This window comes from Polyodon spathula, chromosome 16 (genome assembly GCF_017654505.1).
Source record: "Polyodon spathula isolate WHYD16114869_AA chromosome 16, ASM1765450v1, whole genome shotgun sequence".
Lineage (NCBI taxonomy): Eukaryota > Metazoa > Chordata > Actinopteri > Acipenseriformes > Polyodontidae > Polyodon > Polyodon spathula.
This window is the reverse complement of record NC_054549.1, coordinates 12,796,582-12,823,359: the sequence shown is the minus strand read 5'-3', so window position 1 is coordinate 12,823,359 and position 26,778 is coordinate 12,796,582. Positions and strand designations below refer to the sequence as shown.

The window sequence follows — 26,778 nt, the reverse complement described above, 5'->3', positions numbered from 1 at the left end:
GTGGAACCAGATTCCATTAATGTTAATGCAGGATTCCATCTCTGTAATGTTTGCTATATAATACCCACCTGTTTGCAATGTGCACCTTTGTTTGTCATGCATTGTTCCAGTAATACATTATTTCTACTGTATAATATTCACCTGTATAGAATATGCATTTTGTTGTAATTTCTGTAACTAGCACATTGTATAATGTGGATTAGTGTACAATACAGACTGGGAAACGCTGTGCATCGTATTTGAAAGTATTATCTTAATTGTTATCCTAACCTTATCTCACTAACACTGACTTTAACCCAGATGCACCCTGGTTTGCATTCTGCTAAATAATGATTAAGTGTCATACATATAATACATAATAAGTAGCTGAAGCCCATGAGGCTTTAGTTTAATATACTCAGAATTGAAAGAAGCTACTTGTCCTGTATTAAACATGCACAGTAATAGTAAAACAACATGCATATTTCAACCCAGGCCAGTAACCCACTACCCTCTTGTCTGTAGCATGCACCTTGTGGGCAAGAGATGTGTAGCAGCGGAACCCAGTACAACCAGTCAGATCGGACAGGCTATTCATCACAACATGTAGGTGTGAGTTTACAGAAATAAGTAGAATACAGTCACTTGTGGGTCAAAAGGTAACAGGTGTAATAACAGTCTGGGGATAACCTCGCCACGCACGGTCTAACCTCATCATGACTGGAGAACGGGGGGGGTTTTAGGGAGCTCTCCTGCGGGAGCTGCCATTGTCTATGTCAGTCCGAGGTACCTTCTGCTTTGCAGACAGTTCATATCTTGCCCTGCTTGTCTGTATAAAAACACATTCTCAGCTTGGGGATAGGATCTCTTTTTAGTCCAAAAAAAAAAAAAAAGTTGGCAACCACAAATCTTCCGTATTTTGGCATCCTCAGTATAATTTGATGTCACATTTTGTACTATGTGTATGGCACATGACAGCCGTCACCAGTGACAGAAACGACTAACCCAAGATCTTATTAAATACATTGTGAAGAAAGGGCTAGGGGGCATTCTCTGAAGAGCATTTGACCTTTCACTCGCTTAGATTTGCATAAGTGCACCCACCAAGAGAGCATTAGTGATTTATAACTCGTTTTTCTTTTTATATGTTGGGAGGCCATGCATTATAATGCGCTTACGCTCCCTTGATTCATTTGTACATGAAAACGTTGTTACACCTTAGAAATGTGTATTGATAGCCCCAAAGTTTGAAATTGCATAAATATCATGTCAGCTTGTTTTTATTAACAATGGAGCCGGTTCACATTAATCCTTTTTCTTTTGTGTGGTGCATTAGGAATGGATTGCCAGCAGAGAAAACAGTCATTGAAGATGTCAATCTGTACCAGAAATATATTGCCAGGTATGCAAATCTAGCTGCTTTTTTTTTTTCCAAAATTTAAAATCACTTCTTTACTTGACGTAGTGAAGTTGCAGCAAAGTACAGTACTAACTGAGGGCAACAAATGATTCCTTAAAGATAATTCATTCCTCTCTTAAGATAATAAATAGTTATTACAAATTTCTGACCAACAAAGCTTTTTAGTATTCCTCATTTACTCTGAAAACTATAGAAGCGTATTACATATGTGTTAAACAGTTTTTCTACCTACAACACTGGAGCCAGAAATCAGTGCCTGCACACTGATAGACATACAGTATTAACACACACACACACACACACACACACGCACACACAAAACCTCCTTGGACTGATTACATTTAGCAAGAAGATTTAATTAAGGAATTTTTAATGAGGCTTCTCCTGGCACTGCCAAGAAGTGTTTTGATATTTGCGCTGCATAATGCATAAAATGTATCTAAACATCTCAGCAGTTGATGCACAGGGTGGCGGGAGATAAGCTGCTATACTGTTTCAGTCTCCGGATTGAGAAGAGAAGCACTCAAAAGAGGGCAAACGAAGCCTGCATCTGTGGCTTATTCTTCCCAGGATTCTGATCTAATGAGCGAGGTTGGTGGCACCAGTTAACCAACCCCAACCCCCCTGTTCCAACCTCGCCCTTAAAAATAAAAATAGGTACTTCATGTACCTGGGTGTTTTGATCTTTTAAAGATCACCCTGCAACTATTTAGTTGATCTGTTTTCCACTTAAACGATTTGCTATTTCTAAGCACTTTAATCCAAATGCCTCTATTGTAACATGAGATGCACGGCAATCTGTGTATTGTTGCAAAATTAATATTTAATCTGCGAGTGAATAGCAGCGGACAATTAGGCCTGTGCAGGCTGAGCAGAGTGGGACAAAATAGGAAGAGGGGGGGAATAAAACATAAAACCTGCAACAGCCACCACACCCCCAACACCCACCCCTCAAAACACAACAGCTTTGCTGTTCAATTAGCTTAATGAACTCAGCAAAGTGATCGCTAAAGGCAGCCCTGGGATAATCCAGACTGCTCTGGAAAAACATTGAATGCTTAGATCTAATACTATTTTTTGTTTAGGATTTCTGGTTTTTTTTGTGCTTTAGCAGATGGTGCTTTTGGCAGCAATAGTACAACTGTTTATTTCTGTGTGTTTTTAGCTGTAATTGAAAGTTTTTAATAGACATCATTGACAAGGTTATAAAGAGCCTCTAAACACACACACAGAATGTGTCGCTTTAACTATGGGATTGCAGGGACAAATTATCAATGAATAAGCAGATTTTTTTGTTTTTTTTCACAAAAAGTTAATCGTTAATGATATTTATCTGATCCCTTGTGATTAGCAAACTGTTAACTGGGAAAGCTCAAATACGTTGTGGTGAGACTTTAAAGAAAGTGTTTGTAATAATGTTAGAATAGTGTTTAAAATGAATTGTTGAATGAATGAGTACTGCATATAAATCCAATAGGAAATTATAGCAGTGTGTATACCTAATATGGCTCATCCCATGGTAAAGGGGTACACATGTTTTAACTCAGAACTCAGTACATGGCTGAGTAAAATGTAATTATTTAAATTACATGCAGTGACAATGTTTGACAGTATGGCACTGGATATTGGATTACTTTTCATTTGAGTTGAACTTGCAGTGGTATGTCAAAGCAGCCTCAATTAAAAAACGTAAAGGGCTGAAATTCAATGTGCTATGCAATCATCCAGGCACATTAACATTAAGTATTGCACAGCAGCAGTCGATCTGAACAGATCTAATGCTAGTATTTTCCACACAAACAAGTGGCAAACCCTGCAGTTGCTGTTGGGATGGTGGAGGCAGTGGCTCTTGCTACATCATCAGTCACCCGTTGTGTTTTTTTAACGCTACAAGCCAGCCTCGTATTCTCAACCTGTGCTGTGGAGCTGCCGCAGATAAGCGGACTGGAACATTTCCGCCTCCTTGCCAGCTATTGAAACACTTGCCATTCCAGTTTCCTGGGGGGAGGTAATATCTAAGTGATAGCACTTAGCTTAAAAAGCAGTCATTTAGCCTTCTAACACAGTGACAATTCAATAAACGCTTCCTCTAAACTGCGCTGCACTTTAAAAATCACTGCAACTGCTGGGCGGCCGCTACCCATTGACCATTTTCACTGGGGGGGGGGGGCATAAACTATTATATTTTACTGGAATTCTTAAATCTCCTGCTTTATAAAGAGCAGTGATTGCTGTATAGCCTGGGCAGCACGAAGAGGGAGTGAATGAGCCATTGTCTTCAAACTGACATCTGAAGTTGATAAATAGGCTTGAAAAAGGCGAATTAATAAATGAAACAACGGTTTCAGATATGACAGAACATTGTTAAAGAGGTTGAACTTTGGATATGTGTCTTGCAATAAAACCAATACTTGCAGCCACCTGCTCTTACGAGTTAGTGAACCTCAGAACTAAATATGCAGGCACATGTCTTACCCAGCTGCAAATGTTCGGTCCCTTACCGATGGCAGTGGACACTACTGTATAGGATTGTTTCATTTCAGATACAGATGGGTCTTACTGCAAAGTTTTGAATACTGTGCATATACTGTATGAGAACTACTGTATATGGTTTCCAAGCTAGTTTACACTGTATCTTATCTGTATCTATGTCATTTTAGCACAATTAATAGTGAGTTTTCTATGACAACCACTGTTTTGTTGTGGTGTTTCGTTTTACTCTGGGGCTGTCGTCATTGCAGCCACTCAAATGACTAGACTGTGGTAACCTTATATGACTCCCTGGTAACAGGTGTTAGCTATAACAAAGCTGTAAAGTACATGTTTTAGGGATGATTGTTTGTGGATTGCTTGCAGGTTTTCTGGCAGCCAGCATTGCGGACACCTGCACTGTGCTTACCAGTATAGAGAGCACTACCATTGTCTGGACCCTGAGTGCAACTACCAGGTAGGCAAGGATGTGTACACTAGATATTGCAAGACACATGCTGGACCTCTGCTGAGGAAACAGCACACCCCACAGCAATGCTTCACTGTTTTACAGTCAATGTTGTTTTTTTTTTCTCCTTAGCAGATTTTCCAGTAGCTTTTAACTTTTCACGTCAACTCATGTAATGTATTTTATTCTGGTAAGCGTGTACAGGGATAAGAAGAAGCAAGCCTCAAAAATGTACCTGCTAGCACAATATTCTCTCAAGTTCCTAGTCCATTTTGGTTTGGTTTGGGTGAAGCCACACTATAATTGGACTTCCTGTGTAACAGGTATAAGGACCCCTCCTGACCCCACAGTACTTTTGTGCAGGAAGTGAATTTATAATATACAGTGGTGACTGGATAAATTGGCTTTACCCAAGTCAAATGGAAATAAAGTTTGACAAACAAGCAGAACAATACAGGGACTTGTGAGAACGCTGATGTGCTTGATTAAGGGGTTTGCGTTTACTTTACAGGTTCACATAGACACTGCTTCTGAAATGGATTCCAGCGTGGTTAGTCTTTCCATTTCAGTGAGATATGACTTGCCATTTATTTTTAAAAGAAACAACAAACTTTGCTCTTTGTTATCACAGTTCTTTAGTCTGATCTATAGAAGAGGGGGAAAAAGACAACAGGGTAAGGTTTAAAGAAAAGAGCAATCGAAGGGTACAAATGTATAGCTCCTTAACCTGATAGTTTTGTTTTTAACCAAGCAGCCTATCATAAGATTGTGATTGTGGTGCTATTGAAATAAATAGGCTGAGTGCGTTGCAGTCCATTTCAGTTAGTACTGTTCGATGAGAAACCAGCATGAGAAGAGGAGGAAACACACAATGAGAATGCAATTTCATGAACAAAAATAAGAAACGATTTTTTGTGAAAATGACTCACACAGTTAACAGACCAGTGGTCATGTACTTTATGAGCATGAAAGCAGTTTGTCTAATTGTATTATATTGCATTGATCTATTTGTTTTGGGTGCCACAAGATGTGGTTTAGTTGGCAGGCATTGAGCATCAATTGTTTCCCGGAGACAATTTTTTTTTTGTAAGAAAATAACGTTGAAGTTTTTGGGCCGCAGAGTTTCATGACCAGAAACTGGCAGTTTTGTTTGCCGTGCAAAGTATTCTTATTTCAAGGCAACAAACGGGTACAGTCAAATCTAGATACCGTCTTTATTTATTTATTTATTTATCCCCCCCCCCCCCCCCCCTTCAAGTCCCAGATCGTCTGCTTTCATAAAATGAGTATATACTAACGAAATGGATACAATTACTCAAATCCCTTTTTGACATTCTAATCTGAACAAGCCTGCTTCTATCTTGACAATTACGGAACAGCTTTCCCTATCGGTTGGAATTATTGTATAAGAGGTCATGGCGCGTCAAGCGATGTGCATAAAGTGCTAAAAATATCTGTTACAGTTCAATTACAACTGACAACGGGTAACCTAAGGTGAAGTACATGCATAGTATAGGGACACACCTTAGCTACTGGAACATACAGTCTCGCTAATAAGAAAAAGAACATGTATAGGCATTGTTTGAGCCGGTTATGGATTCTGGAACACGTCCAACATTCCCACTTCTGTTTTAAAAAACAGTAAAAATGGAATAGAGATCGTAGAAACATGACATGGTGTTGGGACAGGTTCATGAAAACACTGCATTAAAATATTAGATTAGCTCAAGCAATGACTCGCTTTATATCGCCAAGTCAGAATTATTGTTACATCTTGCCTTTCCTTGACTGGCCGAGGAAGGTGCAGGCTAAGAAGCAGCCCAGAAGCAGGGCTGGGGTAGAAGTAATTGCCCTGCATCTGCTTTAAATATGGCTGTATTTTGCAGGCATCTGCTTGTGCTCTGGGGTTGTAGTCTGAATGTTTATAATCCACAATCACAATATTAATCCTTTCCTATCCATGTCCTAGTCATGTGCAAAACAAATCTAATAAATAAGCAGAAGGCGATTTAAACCCAGGCAGTATTCAGGTTGTAGTATGTGTGATAAACACAACACCCTTGCTGTATTCAAAGAAGTGCGTCTTAGGAATGAGGCCAGTGCTCACTATACCCGCTCGTCACATGCTTGGTTTGTTTTGTATAGTCTGTAGATTAACGTCTGCATGGTCAGACATTACAGTCCATTGCTACTTAACCTCTGTCGCAAACCCATTTAATTCTGTCTCTATTGGATGTCATGAATCGCTCCAAAATCCTCTTGCTTTAGCATGTTTTGCAGCAGTCCTGGGACTTACTTGTCAAACTGGCAGTTCACCCTGTGCAGTCTTACATCTTGCAGCTTACCTTCTGTATATAACTGAAAATCCAGATTGACTTTTTCATGATGCATGGTTTACATCTGCTTTGCCTTACCGTGTATACAACATCAAGTGCTTGTACAGTACTTCATATTTCAGAAACGGGGAAGGACGGGGTCATTTTTAATGTGTCCGCCAACAGCCATTCCACAGCCAATATAGTGGAAAAATAAGGTGTCACGATAGTACTAAAATGTAATAGGAGCTTCTAAAACAGTGGTCAAGTTGACAAAGCTAAAGTACATTGAAGCAGTAATCAATTCAGAACTTTTTTTTTGTAATCAGTGAGTTTGATCACAATGACAATAGATACTGTAAGGTTTAAGGAATGTAATCAGTTGAGATTGGACAGACACATTGATTTGCACACAGAGGCTCTTGTTTCAGTTCCTGTAACACCAGTGCATGCTTATATGATATCATGTGATGTCATGCATATGCAACAGTGTTACTGGAATTAAGCAACGTTCACAATGGTTAGGGTTTCAGTTGCTGGGAGGCTGTGTGCTCTGGGTTGGAGATTAGAACTGAGAGCCTGTAAAACTGCATAGGAAAAGTGCCCTGCTGGGGGAAAACAAAGGAGTAAAATCTGAAAATCTGTAAAGAATCATATTGTACATACGTAACATATGTATGTACATGCTAAGTGTTATTTTTCTTTTGGGTTAAAGGGTATTTTTTCCTTGCACTTTAAATAAACGCTTACTGCCTGGAATTGGATTTTCTAAACACAAAATAAACACTGGAAACATGATACGGCATCCCAAGCGGGCTATCTAAATTGAGGGATTATTCTTAAAAAAAAAAAAAATAAAACACGTCTCGTAAGCCCGTGCTGGGGAAACGCCTTGCAGTGTTCAGTGTGATCCTCCTTCCAGCAACACACACACCCCCCCCCCCCCCCCCCCCCCCCCCCCCCTCCCCCGTCTTTTCACGAGAATGAATTTCAGAAAAAAAAAAGGCTAAAATGAACTGGGACCGCTCTCCTGGCTTCGCACAGCGCCTCGCACTGCCAGTTGGCTTCTGCCTTACGCAGCTGTTGCCAGAGTGATAAAAAGACCTGTTGCTGGTTCTCAAAACCTGTTGCTGTGTCTGTTCTGTCCCTCGCAGAGATTCACCAGTAAGCAGGACGTCATCCGGCATTACAACATGCACAAGAAGCGGGACAACTCCCTGCAGCACGGGTTCATGCGCTTCAGCCCGCTGGACGACTGCAGCGTGTACTACCACAGCTGTCACCTGAACGGCAAGAGCACGCACTACCACTGCATGCAGGTAACCCTTACACACTGACGCAAACCCCCTCCCCTTCACAGAGCTGCAGAAGGAGGGTGGGGAGGGAAGGGGGTGAATCAAGCCGACAGCCAATCAAGAACAAGAGAGAAAGCAAAACGCCACCAGCACCACCAACACACGCACACAAGGACAGCTGTGGCACCTCTCCGTTCCCAAAGGACTTTGAGATGTTGTACGGTTAAGGCAGCAACTGTTGCCAAGTAGTAGTCATCTCTCTTACCTGAAAGTGTTTGGATATTCATGACCTCTTATAACTCCAACCAATAGGGAAAGCTGTTGTGTAATTGTCAAGATTTTGGAGAATTGGCCCACAGTTATAACCGATGAAAGCCTTCACGCCCTTTTGTCGTTGTGTTTGTGTTTTTACATGCCTAGCATTATACAGTAGTACATCCAAAAAGCATGTTGTGCAATGCCTGCCTTGCTGCACGTTATACTACTATGAGATGGTCTGTATTTTGCAGAGACCGCCAGTGTTTCAAAATCAGTATTATTTTACTGGAATGCATTTTCTTTTATATCATGCATTCTAGACAGAGAGCGTAGACCATCAGCCAATACTCCAACCACTCTCCCAAGCAGATCCCTTTCTGTCTGTTCAAGCACTAGATATGAATCGTCAATCCAGTTTAACGAGCCCTGAGGGTGTACATGTGGTTCATGACCCTATAGGCCAGGGGAAGTGGGTTGGAGGAGTTAAAATATAATACCTGCCTTTTTAAATCAATAACTCTCCCCTTTGATTTTTAAAAGCTACACTGCTGTCATGACTACAAATACACAGAGGGCTTCCAGAGCAGTTTAGAAGCACAGGGTTTAACTGCACCTATAAAAGGAGTTTCAGTTTCTTTCACTTTTTCCATTAAGGCTAAATTACCATTTAAGAGCAGTTTTCATTTGTTTGAGAAAAAAAAAAAAAGGTGTCATAATATAAATAAATTTTAAAAATGTAAGAATGAAACGCTAACCAGCACCTTGTTCCCTTAAGCCTTTTTCTCCATAATTGGCATGGATGAGATTCAGTTAGTTGTTTATATAAACTTAACATTTTTCATGTTTTAGCACCAAGGACTGAGTTGCAAATTATTCCCTACCAGTTTTTGTTTAATTCTTTACGTCTGCTTATTTTCAAGGTGTCACTCCTGAGAGTTAATGTTGGAAAAAAGGGGGAGAGGGTGTAGATTTAAGATCTATTCTTTTTAAACCCCCTCCTAATGGCGTAATTGTTATTAGATGCCTCAGCGCTTGTTTTAACAGCTCTGAGAACGAGCAGATGTTGGCACAAGTTCTTGTGATTCAGTGTGAAAAAACCAGAGTGGCATTTTTTTCATTGTTTGACTCAATATGGTGAAGTTGCCCACTTTGCTCAGGAGAAAAGTGCCAGGGATGATATACATTTGCTCTTTTCAATTCAAACATTTGCTCTTTCTATTAACCCAGAGGGCCTCTAAGTGCTGAGGAACAGAATATTTTAAAAGGCACCAAGTGACAGCTTCCTCATTTGGTTAATGACATAGAAATTACAGCATAGTAAAGGAATATGGTCAACCAGCAAAGATTACTAAGTGGTTTGCCTATGGGTGTCTTTTAAAGTGGCAGTACACAGGTTCAAATCATGACCAGGGGTTGCAGGTTGGAGATACACAAGGGCTAACCACACCAAGTTGCTGGACCTTTAACCTTTTCTATATAGGCGATACCTCAGCAAACAAGAATTTTGTCTGTATGTTTGTTTAAAAATGTATAGAAGCAGGAATGGTGCAGAAATATGCTCTTTTTAAACTGTAGCAGTATCTTCTATCAGTGCTGCATGCTATACAGTACAGAACGCTCCATGCCTTGTAAACGTGACACATTTTATGGTTTATAGAAGCTACACCACACAGCAGATTTCAAAGCTTTTCTTTTTCTGGTGTTACACTTCAAGTTCTCTATGAACAAAAAAAAAAACGGGGGTGTTCTGCTCTGTAACGTCTTTTCAGCATCAAACGTGTGCCGAGTGCAAGCCCACAGTGATGACCTCCTCTAGTGCAGTGACCTGAGGGGAGATTGCAGGGGCTGGTTTAGCTGCAGGTGATACAGCGGTCAGTGTTTACCACGCTTGCTAATGGACTTTGATCTGAGCCCACGAGATCTCCTCATCTTGAGTTACCCTGTAAGAGTGCAAGCCCCACCCCCACTAGCCATTTCAAGATGCAGTTCATCAGATCTTCCTTTAACAAAAAACAGTCATCCATTGCCCAGGCATACAGTGCTTTCTTCATTAAAAGCCTGTGTTTCAAATAAAGCCAGAGTCATTTACGCCGTAATATATTCTTTACTTTACACATCAATTAAAATGACTGGACTGGTAATTGATAAGAGTTAGCATTTAAGGTATTACTGTGATCCTTATGTATAAAAAGGGTTAAACCCGAACGCACAACTTTTTTATGAAGCCCTTGCAGTGTTGTATTTACTCTAACGTATTTTTTTTTTGTTTTTGTCGTCCGACAGGTGGGCTGCAATAAAGTGTACACCAGTACTTCAGACGTGATGACTCACGAAAACTTCCACAAAAAGAACGCCCAGCTTATCAACGATGGCTTCCAGAGGTTCCGGGCCACTGAGGACTGTGGAACGGTGGAGTGTCAGTTCTACGGGCAGAAAACCACACACTTTCACTGCAGGTGAGCCAGCCAAGAGTTCAAAAAACATCTATAGTCTGTAAGTCTGTAAGAGAGCTTCAGTAGATTGTTTAACAAAAGTCAAGTGACTATTCTAATAGAAATTAAACAGAGCTGTTAAAAAATACACTAATAGCCAAGAAACCAGCAACGAGAAAGGAAGGGAACTTTTTTGTTTGTTTGATTCAAACAAGGCGACTGTAAAGGTTGAAATTTATAACCGTTGTCTTCTAAATCGTGTACTGAAGGACTTCATTTCCATCCTGTGACTTTTGCCCTTTATCGTGCATAAAACCGTTTTTGCATGTCGTGTAATAAAAAAAAATATTAAAAAGCAGTTTAGAGAAGGTGAATGTCAGTTGATGAAGGCTTTAATTATTCAGATATATGCATGGGTTTTCTCCTCTTTTGCAGACGTCCGGGCTGTACCTTCACTTTCAAAAACAAATGCGACATCGAGAAGCACAAGAGCTACCACATCAAGGACGACGCATACGCCAAGGACGGCTTCAAGAAGTTCTACAAGTATGAGGAGTGCAAGTATGAGGGCTGCGTCTACAGCAAGGCCACCAACCACTTCCACTGCATCAGGGCGGGCTGCGGCTTCACCTTCACCTCCACTAGCCAGATGACCTCCCACAAGCGCAAGCACGAGAGGCGCCACATCCGCTCCTCGGGAGTGCTGGGCCTGTCCTCCTCCTTCCTGGTGCCCAAGGAAGAGCCCGACGAGTCCAGCAACGATGACCTCATGGACTTCTCTGCCATCAGCAGCAAGAACTCCAGCCTGAGTGCCTCGCCTACCACTCAACAGTCCTCCTCCATGCCCCACATGCTTCCGACGCCCACCACCGCCATCTCCTCCAGCCAGACGGTTAAGCCCACCACCAGCCTCCCACTGGCCGGCAAGATGTCCAGCCTCCTCGCCCAGGCCCTCCCCAGCAGCATGCCCGTGGCGCTGGCTCTCTCCGGCTCCAACCCCTTCTTCCCCATCATCCCCAGGCTTCCGCTGCAGCTCCCTGTCTCCGCTGCCAGCTTGATCTCGGCAGCCTCTTCCAATGCTGCTTCGGCGCCCACGGAGTCCCTCCCCCAGAGTGGATCAGCCTCCGAGGATCCAGCTGCTGCTGTCACCTCCTCGTCACATGCAGTGTCCTCCATCATGGAGAAGATCTCGGCCAGCAAGGGCTTGATATCCCCTATGATGGCAAGACTGGCAGCTGCTGCCCTCAAGCCTTCTGGGAACCCAGAAACAGGTAGGAAATATGTAAGCTGTCTCGCTATGGCTTTACCAAGTGAGCTAAAAGAGCTGCCCACAGTCATAATTGCACCATACAACACAGTACCATACCGTATTACAACAGCTTATTTCTTACTACACGGTTCTGTATTCTAAATCGAATGTGGTAGCATGCATGGAAAACTGGTGACTGTACAAAACTGTAAAAATAAATGGAAAAACATTCAAGGCTTAGCTACAGGACTCCCTTTTTGCAGTAAGTCAGCTCTACCTTGAATCAGTGTCATAAAATCCTATTAGTCATTTCCATTATAACGTACACCTAGCTATGATGTGCAAATAGCTCGTCTCTCAAGGGCACCTACAGTGCAGGTGGATTGTAGTGAATGCTTATAAATCAGCAACTGCTTCGCTGGAATGGGACATGTGTGAGTGGGTCTTGAATGGACATACAGAACATTATATATATATATGCACTGTACGTACAATATGAGGAGGTGTTGACTGGGACCAGCTAAATGTTATAACAGGTGCCTTTGGATCAGAAGGTTGTGGATTGATGCATGTTGATAAGGGTGAAAGAAAAGAATGCCTGAAGCGACCAGAGGCTAGATCCCATTGCAGCTGTTCGGGAGAAGGTGGGTGTTGCCAGTCACATTAAAGCCAAGAGATTACAACCACAGTGCCTAGATACTAGAGATGTGCAGTGTCCTGTACAGAACAGTACAAATTCTATTGCATGCATGTGGTGCATCTGAGAGTGTGTGTGTTTCTGTCAGTCGCTCACTGTCGTTGAGACTGCAGTGCAGCGAGAACATCTTGTCATATCGCTGAGACTGTATTCCCTCAAGGTTTTTACAGTTCTGCAGGCATGAAATGACTGCCGATTTTCCAGTTGTTTTTAATTTGAATTGTATTATTATTCTTCGCTGGGTGTTTGCTTCACAAACATGCAATGACAGCTTGCACAATCCTTAAATGGTGTGTGTGTGTGCCCCAGTGACATCACAGAGAGGTTAGAATGAGGTTTCAGTACCACGCTGGCATGCCCATTACACAGAGGGGGTGTCATCAGGAGGGTACGCTGGTGGGTTATTGGCACCTCCCATAAAATGCTCAGGTGATGCCGCAGCCCGTGTGTGTCTCTCAGGTGCTAAACCTGCACCTTTCCATAACTTCATTGTGTGTCAGTTTCATCAAAATGAAGAGGAGGTGGTTAGGAGAGGTGATGATGATACATGTTTGTGTGATCAAGGTGTGAATATTGACCCTAAGGGACCTTTAGACATTATTTATTTGAAGTTCCTTATTACACTTGTTTTTGAGGTTTGTGTCAATTCTAACAGTTTAGGTCCAGCTTGACTGCAGTTGCAGTATCTTTAGAATTAGCTTGGTTTATGATGTTTTGTGATCTAGTGCAATCTTTTGATCACAGCTGTAAACACTGTCAAACATATTACAGTATATTTCAGTTAATTTGATATTGTAAAGCGATCTCATAAAGGGATCAAGCAAAAACAACCTGGGACTTTTAATGATAGCGAGTTCCTGGTTCAGTCAAGGTATTTGTCGTTTGAGTGGTGTGTTTTACACTGATTCACCCAAATTTTCTAAGCTGTGTTTTCTTTTTTTTTAAAATCCAGACATCCTGAAGGATTTACTAATTAGACATGCTGTTATAATTGTAATCACATAGTAGAGCATTATTCCTGGATATATTCCAGAAAGAACATTGCTTTGAGATCGCAACTTCAATTGTTCTGGATGCTGTATCTTGCTAATACAGCCCAGACCCTGATACGTGTTTTAATGGTTTTCTATTGCCTTCAATACATTAAAACAAACCCGCCATGGACAGGAGATTTCAGGCTCTTCTATTAAGTGGGGGTCTTCTAGTAGCTTAAAAAAATCATTAGAGCTCCGACTCTGTTTATTTAGGATTATACTAACATCTGTTCAGTAAATTTACAATGCCCATCCTTTTTAAAAGATCCCATGTCAAATGGTCCATTTCGTTCACAGTGTTGTCCTGAAGCGTGTTTTACAGCTAGGAACGAGACACTCCAGCTGTTTGTCCCAGGGCTATGGGGCTGATGAGTGACTGAGCTTCTATGTGACACCAAGACATTGTGGATCCCACTTAGGTCTGACAGCTAAGCCACACAGCATGTCATGCATACCCTGTCTTTACACAACCCTATCTATATCTATATCTCTCGATAGAGATAGATAGATGGATAGATAAATGGGGATAAAAAAAAATCAGTGGTGCTAAACAAATTGAAATTACTTTTCCATTATATACCGTAGTTTAATGTCAGTGTCTCTGCAATAAACACATGAGCACTGTGGGCAAACTTTTTATTAAATAACCTCTGGTAAGTGCATAGGTTTTTCTCCCTCCCTCCCAAGCTCGAGTGGTACCTAACGTGTGTTAGAATACAGCCTCTCAAGGCAGCTGTTGACTTGCTGCTTGTTGTAGTTCCTCAGCAGCCTTTTCAAGAGCTTCTGAAGCCAATCACTGCTGATGCACAAAGTATACGATTCAAAAGATCATCACAGGGACTGCTTTCTTATTCTTTTCTGTTTTTTTTTTTTAATAAAATACCACTTACCATCTACAAAAAAGAACAGCTCTCTCTATATAGCCTCAGGGCAAATTAATATTTCAGTCACTTCAGGATTGTGGAAAGAGCCAGAATGCACACATACCTGTCAGCGTTCCCCCTGCCCCATCTTTTTTTTGTTTTAATTCCTGTCGCAAACCACACATCCACAAAATACCTATCCAGGAAATATGAGTGGGAGGTCATGCTTTTTGAACTAATCTGATTGGCTGTCAAGTTCAATCTCAGTATAACAGCAGATGTTCCTTTTAGGCATGCTCAGTTTTGGCGGCCCCGGACGTTGCTGGGGTAACCGAGATAGAAAAAGATGGAAGGGAGGGCGACGACCAGTCTAAATCTGCCACTTTTCCTTAGCATTAGCCCTGAGTTTAATAAATAGTTAAGAGGCAGGCCTGCAAATAAGTTGTGACAAGCGCTGCTGAAAAAGGAATATTTCCCCTCATTCCTCCCATCACCACTTAAAAGCCTGGTAGTCATGAAGGCTTGACATTATTTTGCAATAATTATCACTCTCAGTATTCTTTTTGCTGGGACGGAAGTCAGGTCGGATCTCGTCACAGAAAATAATGCTGACCAACAATAACTCGCTGTCTCTCTTCAGGGATTGGCCAGCAAGCTCTGCCAGGGCGGTTTAATCTGGTTCAAGTGAAGCAAGAGCCCTTGGATGGCCCCACTGTGGCTTCTCAGGATTCCATGCAGGAACAGAGTTTGGATCTCAGCAAGAAGGACCACAGGTACAGCACAGCCCAAATCAGTAACCGTGGCACCCTAAACCACAAATATAGTCAGTGTCTTCAGGCTAGCGGGGTTTATGAGCCATGTGTTGGATGCCTGTGCATTTAACGACGCTCGTGTAATCCTTAACAAAGTAGGGCAAACCATACATGCAATCACTTTAAGTGTATATTCCTAGCATGCATCATTTATTAAACGCATGTGTTGCTTCCTGTCACACTTCTACAGGATGGTCAAGCTGGAACAGATCCTACAAACTACATTTCAGTTTCATTTCACTGCTGATTTGACTTTGAACCTTACCTTGGGTTCTTTCTTTTTTTAATAAGCAGCATGTTTTTTTTTATTGTGTTTCCATGAAGTCTGTGATGAATGTTAACATTTACTGTTCTCATGCAAATCTAGACTAAACATTGTTCATTTTCCTTGTTCCAGTAATGAATCAAACGGACACCCTGCACCAGCAAATACATCTCTTTTATCCTCGCTTATGAATAAGGTAAGATCCATCCATCAAACAGCTTTCATCCCAAGACAAATTAGCAGGACTCAGAGGGGGCTGTTTGTTTTTTAATGTTTCACCGCTAATAAGATGAGTCTGTACCATTTACATTTTCAAGCCATTTTTCATACAGCATAATTCCAGCCCACCACTCACAGATTAATATAATGAACTGATAGAGGGATGCATTGCCAGATATATGGATGTGTTTATTTTTTGATGAGCTTTTTCTGAACCCTGCATTTGATTTTTGTTTATGGACTTTGCAAATTATTTACATTAGTGGGGGAAAAAAGAAGAAAGAATGAAAGAAATACAGCTTCATTTTTTAGTGTTAAAAAATTAACAGCAATCTTGGCCCTGAAGCCGAGAATATTTTAATATTGCATTTTCTGGAAATGAAAATGTATGCACGTTTAATCATATAACTTTCCAGATTGAAATAAATACTGTGTGTGTGTGATGATTTAAAGAGGCATCATTTTCCATTGCCGTGACCACTTTTACAATTGGGTGGTTTACCGTTGCCTTGTTTTGACAAATTTATGAGCGCAAAAAACACTTCTAGGTATTAAAGCATCCTGCCTGGAAATGGCCATAGAAGAAACATAGAAATTCCAACACTGCCCAGTGGAGATTAGCAGATGTACAGCTTATCATGCTGGATCAAAAGATTAGTGTGTTGCATTTCCCAGCTGTTGCTGGAATTGCCTACAGGGCAATATCGCAGCCCAGTAGTCACTTTTGGAAGAATCGTGGGACTGACACTAGCCAGACTTGTTGAGTTCAGCCCCTTCCCTAGAGCAATTGTGGTCTTCCTTGAATCTGGCTGTTCATTGATCTGGACCACCAAAGGTTGTACAGTATAGTACAGCACTGTGCATGTCTACACCTTTACCACACTCACACACGTTCTTTGTTAAGTTCTCTCTAACAGCAGTGATGACCCTGCCTAGTTTTATCTGTTGCAGATGTCGCAGGCGAACGCAGGATTCTTTAACGCAATGAACGTTAAGGCGGAGGCGGAGAGCAGCCAGATGGGAGATGGCTCGGAAATGGCCCAGTACCTAAGCAGAGTGATGAAGACCCCGGCCCAGGAGAAGCCAGTTGAGTTCTGGAGGACCTACCTGAGGAGGTACAGCCTGCCTGTTCCCCAGCCGACACTGATCAAGGCATAACCTTTTCAAAACACAATAGTAGAGTATAATGCAAAGGGTTGATGGTGCAGTTCATAGGAGCCGTATGTGTTTCTTCCCTGCTAGGTTTGACACTGAGGATTACTGTGAGACGCGGTGTGACTTTCTGCATAAAGTTCATTTCCACTGTTTGGTGGAGGACTGTGGGGCCCTGTTCAGCACCCTGGATGGAGCAGTCAAGCACGCCAAGTGAGTTCAGAAATGAGTTAACGGTACGCTAAACAAGTTTTGAAGTGTCGTACTAGAGAATAAATCAGGATCATGCTTACTTCCCTGTCATGTAAACTGGCTCCTTCACCTGGACACTGAATGGCCAATACCTTGATCCTCTAGCCATGCTGTAGCCGCTGTAAGCTTGACTTGTTTTTTATTGTTCAGTGGAAACTATCTGATCCTCCAATTCAAAAGCATCTAGATGCTCTGATAGTATTACAGTGTAATTTGTCGTCCCTGATCTGACAGCAGCTTGTTGCTTCTGTTTCCAGCTTCCATTTCAGAGCCACATTGAAAGTGAAGTCAGAGCCGTCTCAAAACCCTTCCTCAGAGGCAGGGCTCCCCCAGCCGCCCGCCCCTGTCTCCATATCCTCCACTCCCAGCCTAGACCTACCCACCATGAGCCCCGTGGGCAGCTTCACCTCCGCCCCTTCACTCCTCGCCTGGAAGCAGCTCCCAGCCTCTGTACCCAGCCTGGCTGCCTCCTCGCCCTTGGCAACCACCTCCCTGGAGAACTCCAAGCCACAGGTCAAGCCAGGATTCCTCCAGTTCCAGGACAAGTGAGTGAGACAGCAACCACGTTGCAGTGCAGGGCTTGCCTGTTATTAGGACCAATACCAGTGCTGTTAGAAATGACTTGCATTTATACCTTTTTTTATTTGTTTACTTACACAAATAACTGGTAAGAAGTAATCCAGAATCAAAAGGTTACATGTTTCAAGTAAGTACTGTTTTTTCTCCTCAGTGATCCTTGCCTTGCGACAGACTGCAAATACTCCAACAAGTTCCACTTCCACTGTCTCTTTGGGAACTGCAAGTACGTGTGCAAGACGTCCGGCAAGGCCGAGTCCCACTGCCTGGACCACATCAACCCCAGCAACAACCTGGTGAATGTGCGAGACCAGTTCGCATACTACTCCCTGCAGTGTCTCTGTCCCAACCAGGTAGGGAAACACCGTCGCTCCACACAGGGGAACTTAGTAATATCAGCAGACACAGCGTGCACAGCAGTGAAGTGCTGAAGAAGGCTGCGTTCTTGCTGTGCGCGGGTCTTTAGCTGTCTCTAGGCTTCTAGCTGCGGAACCCAGTTTCGTTTGTTTCTTATCTTATTCTGCACATGACACGGTGGCCCTTCTGTTTTATAAACGGGCTATATTAATTCATTGTAATAATCTATCTGGAAAAACCCTCTTGAGATAAAAGTAACTCATTCTCAAGAGTATCGTAGGGAGGACTCCCAGGCAGTTAGAAACAGGTTACAGCACAGTCCTAGCAGCAAAATGCATTTAAAAAAAAAAACAAAAAGATCCGAGGCCAGGCTGGAAATTCACTCTTCAGAATTTGTCTAGAAGGCCCACGGGTTGGTGAAGGCTAGAATCTTGTCAGGGGAATTCCGCGAACATTGTGCTCTGTAATAGAGCTGGGCTTAAAAAAAATGCTACTGCCACATCAGGAGACACTGTTGGGGTTTAATGCTTAAAAACATAAAAACAGGGTTCAATCCAAAGACGTTTGGAGGAAGCTGTGGTGCCCCTTCTGTTCACGCTCAAGCCCATAGAGGCTGAGTTAACCTCAAGTGCATGCACCTCTTTTGAAACTGTGTCCGTGGCTTGTTTACGATTTATGCTTTTATTTCTCCCCCTCAGCACTGCGAGTTCCGAATGCGAGGGCACTACCACTGTTTGCGGCCCTCCTGCTGTTTCGTCACCAACATCACCACCAAGCTGCCCTGGCATGTAAAGAAGCACGAGAAGGCAGAGCGCAGGGCGGCCAATGGCTTCAAGTACTTCACCAAGCGCGAGGAGTGTGGCAGACCAGGTGAGCAGGCACAGCGGATCGATGCAGAATTAAACCACTTCCTTTAAAAACTGCTACTGTAGGTTTTTAATAAAAACACCTGCACGGTTCTATAAAGCAACATACTCTTAATTTATATAAAAAAAAATAATAATAATCCATTAGAAATGTATAGAAAGCTGAGCTATAATTTGGACAGGTAGAAACTAGTTTTACAATTGTTGCATCATTCATGCCAGTAAGGACTTCAGAGACCTAGACTCTGCAGAATGGTTTTGTTATGTAGTCCCACCAGTGCGTGTTTTTTTTTTTTTTTTTTTTTTTTTTCTTTATATCGCAGCATATAAAATAGTGTACTGTTGAAAAAAATAAAAAAACAAGATCAACAATAAGCCCACAAAGAATCATAATATTTAACTTTGATGCTGTATGGGGGGGAAATACAGAATTTACACTTAAAATTAACATGATCTATATTTGTTGTATTTATTTTGGTGTAGCTCCAAAGCTTGTATGTTATATTAAAATAATCTTCAAAAGAATGTAGTTACAACTCTTAATCCCATACAGTTAGAGATTTTATCTATCTATCTATACACACACTCTATAAGCTGCAATATGTACAGTAATAGTTCAAACCTGTCAGACCTTCACAATTAAAAGGAATTGGTTAATTATTGTGCTGCTTTAGCTTGGCATGTATGTGTCGAGACATGTCTGTGTGCGGAATCATTAAAAAAAAAAAAACCCTTTGCTGGGGGTATAAAAATAAACACATTGCTATGCAACTGCTGCTGTCTGTACCTTTCCTTGTACCGTTCAGGATCTGTGGGGAACATTCTTAAAAAAAAAAAAAAAAAAAAAAAAAAAAAAAAAAAAAGTTATCAATAGATACAAAACCTGGTATTTAATCAAATAATGTACGGCTTACCACCAAGTAGAACATGGTATCCATGACAGCCACTGTAAACAGGCCCTGGATGTTACCTGGATCTCAGTTTACAATCACTCCTGCTATTCAGCAGCTACTGTTATTTACTCAGGTTAGCATGGTTAATTTGATACCCTGCTTAAACAAAGCAGCCTGAAGACGCATCATATTGTACCCTGGATGGGTTCCATGGCAACAGGCGGGCCGCCACCTGCCCTTCATGGTCCCATTTCATTTATTTTACTGTGCTTGATTTGTAATAAAATTAGAACTAGCTTGCTACAATATTTAATTAAACTTACGAAAACCAGTGCCTTAATATTAATTCATGTAGCAATCAGAACAGGCCTGTGTGTTATAAAAAGCAACAGGAAAAGGAATGAAAAGATAACATAAAAATTAATATAAGGTAATATTGCATTTATTTAAGTAGAGCCTTATTGCTCATCTGAAGCTGTACATTTATTGATATTAAATTGTTTAAAAACAGAAAGTAGGATAAAATGGTTTCCAAATAAATTCAATTTCAGCTTTAAAAACCTGTTACATTTCTTTTCTGCATTCCCTGATGACGATATACAGAACTGCTGAGTTATAACCAAACAAAAGTAAACATTTCCAGGTTGCGATTACATCTCATTGTTCCACCTAAGAATAGGTTTGGTTTATTGAAGATGTCCTATGTAAAAAAAAAAAAAAAAAAGACAAAGGCATTGTAGGCAAAGGATAGTAGAAATTGTGGTTTGCTATATGAGAAAGGGGGAGATTGATAATTACAGGTAGCTCTAAAATACAAACCAGTTTCAATAAGGAGACAATTTGTGGCATCCTGCACCAAAAGCATCGCTGTCATTTTCTGTATTATTTCCATACATACCCATACAAGTCTGGTGCATCAACCTCACAGCACTCAGTAGCATTTCAGACGTCCGCACTCATGAAAAAAAACTCAGAGAAAGTACTTTTAACCTCCATCGTCAATGAATAAAAAAATAGAGATGAGGAAATTCTGAGCCATCTGAAATGCTGCTGTATATGAATGAATTAAATTCATACAAAATGATTAGTACCTACACAGTGACTCGAGTAGTGCCACAGTCAGAGAGGCCTGTCGCACTGGTAAATGAAACCACAGCCAATCTCAGTGCTGATAAACCTCTTTGCTTTATTATAAGCTGTTGAGACAGGGAACCCCCAAACTCACTTAGACATGTTAATCTGATTGAGCCCAAACTTCTACTGCTGCACACATCTGTGTACCAGTCTCCTGCAAGCTGGCGGACTGCCTCAGCAAGATTGAAACCTTTCCTACCCGCATGCATGGCACGCCTGCAGCACAGCGAGGGGAGAGTGAGGAAACGCTTTCTGATGCTGTGTCGTGTGTCTGTAACCAAACCTTGCGGTGTGTGTAATCAAGAAGAAAAAAAACCTTAACTAAACAAAAACAGCAATCCTAGGCAACAGCTTCTTAGTACCAGTAAATGAGTTCCTGTTTCAGTTAAAACCGCTCTGAAAACACAATTTATTAAACTGTTTACTCAGAATTCAGGGGTCTGGAATCCTGTGATGGAATTTGAAATGTTTTGTAAAACGCCATAAATAATTGCAAGCCATTTATTTTGCGTTTTTCGAGTATGAAATAAAATGGGTGTGAGTCACCAAATATTTATGGATTTACAGTATTTATATTTGTATCCAAATTTTGAAACTAATATTTGAGCCTATTTTTTCCCCCAGTCATAGTTTCATGTTTTTTACAACTGTACCATAGTGAAGTCTGTAAAAGGGTCAAGCTGTGTAGGGATCACATATTAGAATGACTTTGCACTTACAGAATGAGTAATTGCATCTGACTGTACAATTCTCATTTTCAGTTTTAATGAATATTCCTTCCCGTGCTTGGGGTGAGGCATTTAGCACAAATTGTTAGTTACACCTTCTTTCTTTGGTTTAGTACATGACACATTTGTATTTACGAGACAGGTATGATGTACAGCCATGCCTAAAACTAACACAATATTTACGTTCAATTAGGAGGCGTCTGTCAGCTGTAATGAGAATGATCTGAATTGATACCTTCGGATTAATGCATCCACACATTGTGAAATCTGGGAATGCTAATGCGAACGCTTCTCTCTCTCTCTCACAGGCTGTAAATACAACCAGGTGAACAGCCATTTCCACTGTATCAGAGACGGGTGCTTGTTCTCCTTCCTGCTCAAACACCAGATGACCTCTCACTCCCGGAAGCACATGAGAAGAATGCTGGGCAAGAACTTTGACAGAGTCCCATCCCAGGTAGGGGCTGGCTAAGGGCGTCATCTGCCAGCACAAAATGGTACAAGAAATGCACACAATCCTGTATGAAATCAAATATCTGTAAATCCTTTGATATTACACTGGAATTTAGATGTTAAACATATGAATACTTGACTGTTTAAAAAAAAAAAAAAAAAAAAAGCCTTGTTTTGAAGGTTCATCCTCCCTTCATTTCCATACAGTTCAGCTTGTAACTCTGGCAATATATACAAGTCCTATAGAAAATGTACAGTGTACCCAACACCATCTCTCTCCCCCTATCTCTGCAGATGGCGTCACATTCTCAAAGGCAGGAGGAAATGCACCACATGGCAAACATGTCGTCCGGGTCAGTGGGCCAATCCGGCCTGGCCCAGAGTTTCATGGATGAAACAGACGACTACATGGACTACATGGGGGGCGGGAGCCCGCTGGGGATCTCGTCCGAGTCCTCAAACCAAGACCGCAGCTGCAGCAGCACTCCGGTGGGCAACGAGAGCTCCTCAGCAGGTAAGGGGAAAAGGGAAGGATCAGCCTCCGAACACACCCAGCGTACAGAAGGATCACTTCTACCTCCGACATGGCGAGAAGGCTGCGCTCATTTCACAGGGATGTTTTCAATCTTTAAGTCTTTCAGTGTCACAACAAATGTCATAACAAACATTGTTCAGCTGCCTCCCTCCTTGGATTTGCAGAGAAAGTGTAGAAAGATCCTTGAAGAAACCAAGTGGTACGTTGATTTCATCCCCGTGGTTAGTGATCAAATAGAAATTCACACCTGATAAGAGGGTTGGGATTCGTGGATCCCAAATCAAAGCCTCTGGAATATCAGGTGGACTAACTGTTAGACATCCGTCCATGTTCCCCAAAACAAGCAGTAACGTTTTCAAAAGCTGCAGAACATTTCAAAAGTAAGCAGACATTCGACTGGATAGTGATCAGCATCAGGCCGCAGACTTGCTAGTGCAGTGCAAATTCGTTGTGGTGAAACCACCAGAAGTAGGGGAAAGGTGTCAGGGTCTTGGAACCATGCTGCACACTAACAGTGGGCGAGCTGAACAGTTTTCCATCTGTTAAGTTCATCTCTGCCTCTAAGATGCTTGCCTCCATTTGATTTGTGTCTTCTCTGTTTTATTTTTCAAATTATACATTTAAGATGCTTTTTTTATGTTATTTTCATCTTTGGTTGCTTTGGCTGTTTGGGTTTTTCATTTGGTTTCTTTTTTGTGTTTCTTTTTTTTTTTCTTCTCCCTTTTCCCTGCTTGTTGTCCTGTCAACGATCAGTAAACGGACTAGGCTGCCTGGTCACCTATCCTGCTGCTGTGTATGCCATGGCCCCTTCCACTGACGCTACAGCCACCCACAGTGCACTGCAACCTCCGCCGCCTTCTCAGTCACTGCTCCAAACTCCACCTCCATCTTTCCCACAAGCCCTGCTCAGGCCTCCTCTTCCTTCCCTTCCATACCTCCTCTCTCCATCCTGTCTCTCATACTCTCTGCTCAGCGCCACTCTGGGAGCCGCACGGAGCGTTGTCATGCCAAACAGTACGCCAGGTTTCAGTCCAATCATTGCCTCTCCGTCTCCAGTTAAAAGTGATGTCCCAGTAGTACAAGATGCTGCAGGTACTTATCGAACAACATGCTCAACCGTGATTGTGGTGTAGGAGCTTAGCCCATTCTCAGCTCACCCCTCCAATCTGTTTCTTACGAGGTTCAGTTGGGACTGTACACTTTAGTGCGGCATTAGGCTGTGAGTATTTGCAGAGACAATTACAGAAATTCTCCATTAAATGGATAGTCGCATATCCAACACATCCCTAGTAGAACTAACTTCTTAAAGTCTTTTGGCTCAATCAGGCTGAGTAAATGCAAGTTGGAAAAAATATTTTAACTGTGCTGTCTGGGAAAGACCTATTAAGCGGTTGCTCCTGCTATTTACTGTATTACATACATACCCTGTGTTTTCCACCAGAAGTGTAGCTCTGCTGCTGTCCTCCCGATTATCTGATGATTTTAGTTTTCATCAATCTGCCAATAACAGGATGAAAGCGCACCTCATAAACAGCACAACGTTACAGCATCCATTAACAGTAATTCATTGTGATCGCATTTAAAGTTTAAGTCTGGTCCAACGATTCATACACTAGGCTCATCAAAGGTCACATCATAACAGATTCTGACAGGTTAAGGAGGTTTTGTGTGGTAAAATATATATATATATATATATATATATATATATATATATATATATATATATATATATATATATATATATATATATATATATTTGTTTTAAATCTGCTATGCATCGGCTGTAACCATTAAACTACCCATCGCTATATAAAAATTATAAGTGCTACTATAAAGTTTGGCAAATCCAAACAGATCTAACAAGGATGGTAGGTGTGCATTTAATTAGTCTCAATACAAATAAATACAGGACAGCAGCACAGGGCTCACACAGGAAATCAATATCTGTTTCCTTTCCTCCTCCCCCCCCCCCTCAGGCAACACCATTTCCATGCCTACCGCATCCGGGGCAAAAAAGCGCTTCTGGATCATCGAGGACATGTCGCCGTTCGGCAAGAGACGCAAGACGGCCTCGTCGCGGAAGATGCTGGACGAGGGCATGATGCTGGAGGGCTTCCGTCGTTACGACCTGTACGAAGACTGCAAGGACCCGGGCTGCCAGTTCTCCCTGAAGGTGACCCACTACCACTGCACTCGAGAGAACTGCGGCTACAAGTTCTGCGGGCGCACGCACATGTACAAGCATGCGCAGCATCACGACCGCGTCGACAACCTGGTCCTGGACGACTTCAAGAGGTTCAAGTCCTCCCTCAGCTGCAACTTCCCTGACTGCCAGTTCTCCGGCAACAGCACCCACTTTCACTGCCTGCGCTGCGGTTTCCGCTGCACCGACAGCACCAAGGTGACGGCTCACCGCAAGCACCACGGGAAGCAGGACGTGATCAGCGCCGCCGGCTTCTGCCAGTTCAGCTCCAGCGCGGACTGCGAGGTGGCCGAGTGCAAGTACAAGCTCAAGTGCTCACACTTCCACTGCACCTACCTCGGGTGCAAGCACACCGTGGTGGGCATGTCCCAGATGGACTCCCACAAGCGCAAGCATGAGAAGCAAGAGCGGGGCGAGCTGCTCTCCATCTCCCCGAGCCGAGATGGTCCTGTGGCAGGAGGAGCAGTTATCCCCCCGGACTCTCCCAAAGAGGAAGGCTCCCTCGGTATTGCTCCCTGCTTCCCCCCTGCCGCCATCTCCTCTGACTATGACCCGCAGGTGTCCTCGATCAGCCTGGACAGCTCCCTCAACCTGGGCATCGACACCAGCAGCTCCCTGTTCTTCCTGAAGAATGCCGCAGGCATTGGCCTCAATGACTCCCTAGACCTCAGCAAGAAGTCCCACCACGGTGCTCTTGAGGTGGCCACTTCCACCCCCAACACCATCAACATGCAGGCACCTCACGATGAGAACACAGCGACTTCAGGGGACGTGGAGGACGAGCTGTCCCCCGAAGAGGAGGATGATGATGATGATGAAGAGGACGAGGAAGAGGAGGGAGAGGAGGATGACGATTTGAACACAGACTCTTATGAAGACTCCATGCCCGAGCCCGAGAGCTTGGCTGGTGGAAAAGACAATGGAGAGAGTTTCGATGCTTCCACAAACTACACAGATGCTTCCGGTCTGGCTGATAACAACATAGCAGCTGATCCCTAAACATTTAGATAAAATAAAAACAAGAAGAAGTCGATATGTAAATCCATATGAAATGAACAAAAAAACAATAAGTGGCTTCAGTTAACATGTAAAAGGACAAAACACAAACTATTTACGACGGCCCAAATTCATTATTATAATTATGTTTACAAGACGACCAACGTTACTGCTTAAGAAGAAAAACAAAATGGAGCCCGTCTTCACACAAGGGCTGGGCGGAGTGTTACGCGTTTGCTACACATCAGTCGTCCTTTGCGTGTGTGCATGTGTGTTTTTTATTTATTTTTTTGTTTGTAATTTTTTTTTTCCCCCCAGTGTGTGAAAAAAACAATAGGAGGTTGGGGTCCCACACCACACCACACACACCTCCACTGGTATGACATGACAAGGTTCCGTAAAATATCGTCTGAAAATCCTCCCTGACGCATTTATAGGAATAATAGTGACTTTCCCTTAGTTTATATTATAAAGGGAATCAATATACAATTATATAATATATAAATATATATATATATATATATATATATATATATATATATATATATATATATAATATAAAATGATGCGTTAGGATAATTTATTTAATGAAACATGAATGCATTATTACAGGAGAGCAGGCATGTCTGATCAAACCATGGGCTGCATCCTTCCATTGACCCCTGCCTACTTTATATTCTGTTTTCCCTGTATGCTAATGTGACCCCAGTCTGATAAGGTACACTCACAGACAGTAGCATTTCTGAGACTAGTCTACCTTTAAGAATGCTGTTCTTCCTATTGGCTAGTGCAATGGTTGAATGCACAACAGTAAATTCCCTTTAAAAGAAAGGCAAAAGTAAGGCTGCTGTGCTGAA

At 42.2% G+C, this 26,778-nt stretch overlaps 1 protein-coding gene across 1 annotated transcript in view; it reads left to right on the top strand.

Annotated features, from left to right (window-relative positions):
* LOC121328955 (zinc finger protein castor homolog 1-like) overlaps window positions 1–26,254 on the top strand; it is a 36,187-nt gene extending 9,933 nt beyond the window's left edge. Inside the window, exons 4-20 of the mRNA XM_041274110.1 lie at window positions 505–585; window positions 1,316–1,381; window positions 4,256–4,346; window positions 7,807–7,971; window positions 10,489–10,661; window positions 11,073–11,908; window positions 15,121–15,253; window positions 15,690–15,753; window positions 16,713–16,891; window positions 17,019–17,141; window positions 17,438–17,725; window positions 17,911–18,109; window positions 18,812–18,983; window positions 22,043–22,191; window positions 22,482–22,701; window positions 23,476–23,814; window positions 24,699–26,254. Coding sequence (XP_041130044.1) covers window positions 505–585; window positions 1,316–1,381; window positions 4,256–4,346; window positions 7,807–7,971; window positions 10,489–10,661; window positions 11,073–11,908; window positions 15,121–15,253; window positions 15,690–15,753; window positions 16,713–16,891; window positions 17,019–17,141; window positions 17,438–17,725; window positions 17,911–18,109; window positions 18,812–18,983; window positions 22,043–22,191; window positions 22,482–22,701; window positions 23,476–23,814; window positions 24,699–25,924 — 4,504 coding nt within the window. The 3' untranslated portion in view covers window positions 25,925–26,254. The remainder of the gene's footprint in view (window positions 1–504; window positions 586–1,315; window positions 1,382–4,255; window positions 4,347–7,806; window positions 7,972–10,488; window positions 10,662–11,072; window positions 11,909–15,120; window positions 15,254–15,689; window positions 15,754–16,712; window positions 16,892–17,018; window positions 17,142–17,437; window positions 17,726–17,910; window positions 18,110–18,811; window positions 18,984–22,042; window positions 22,192–22,481; window positions 22,702–23,475; window positions 23,815–24,698) is intronic.
* Window positions 26,255–26,778: the final 524 nt, after the last annotated feature.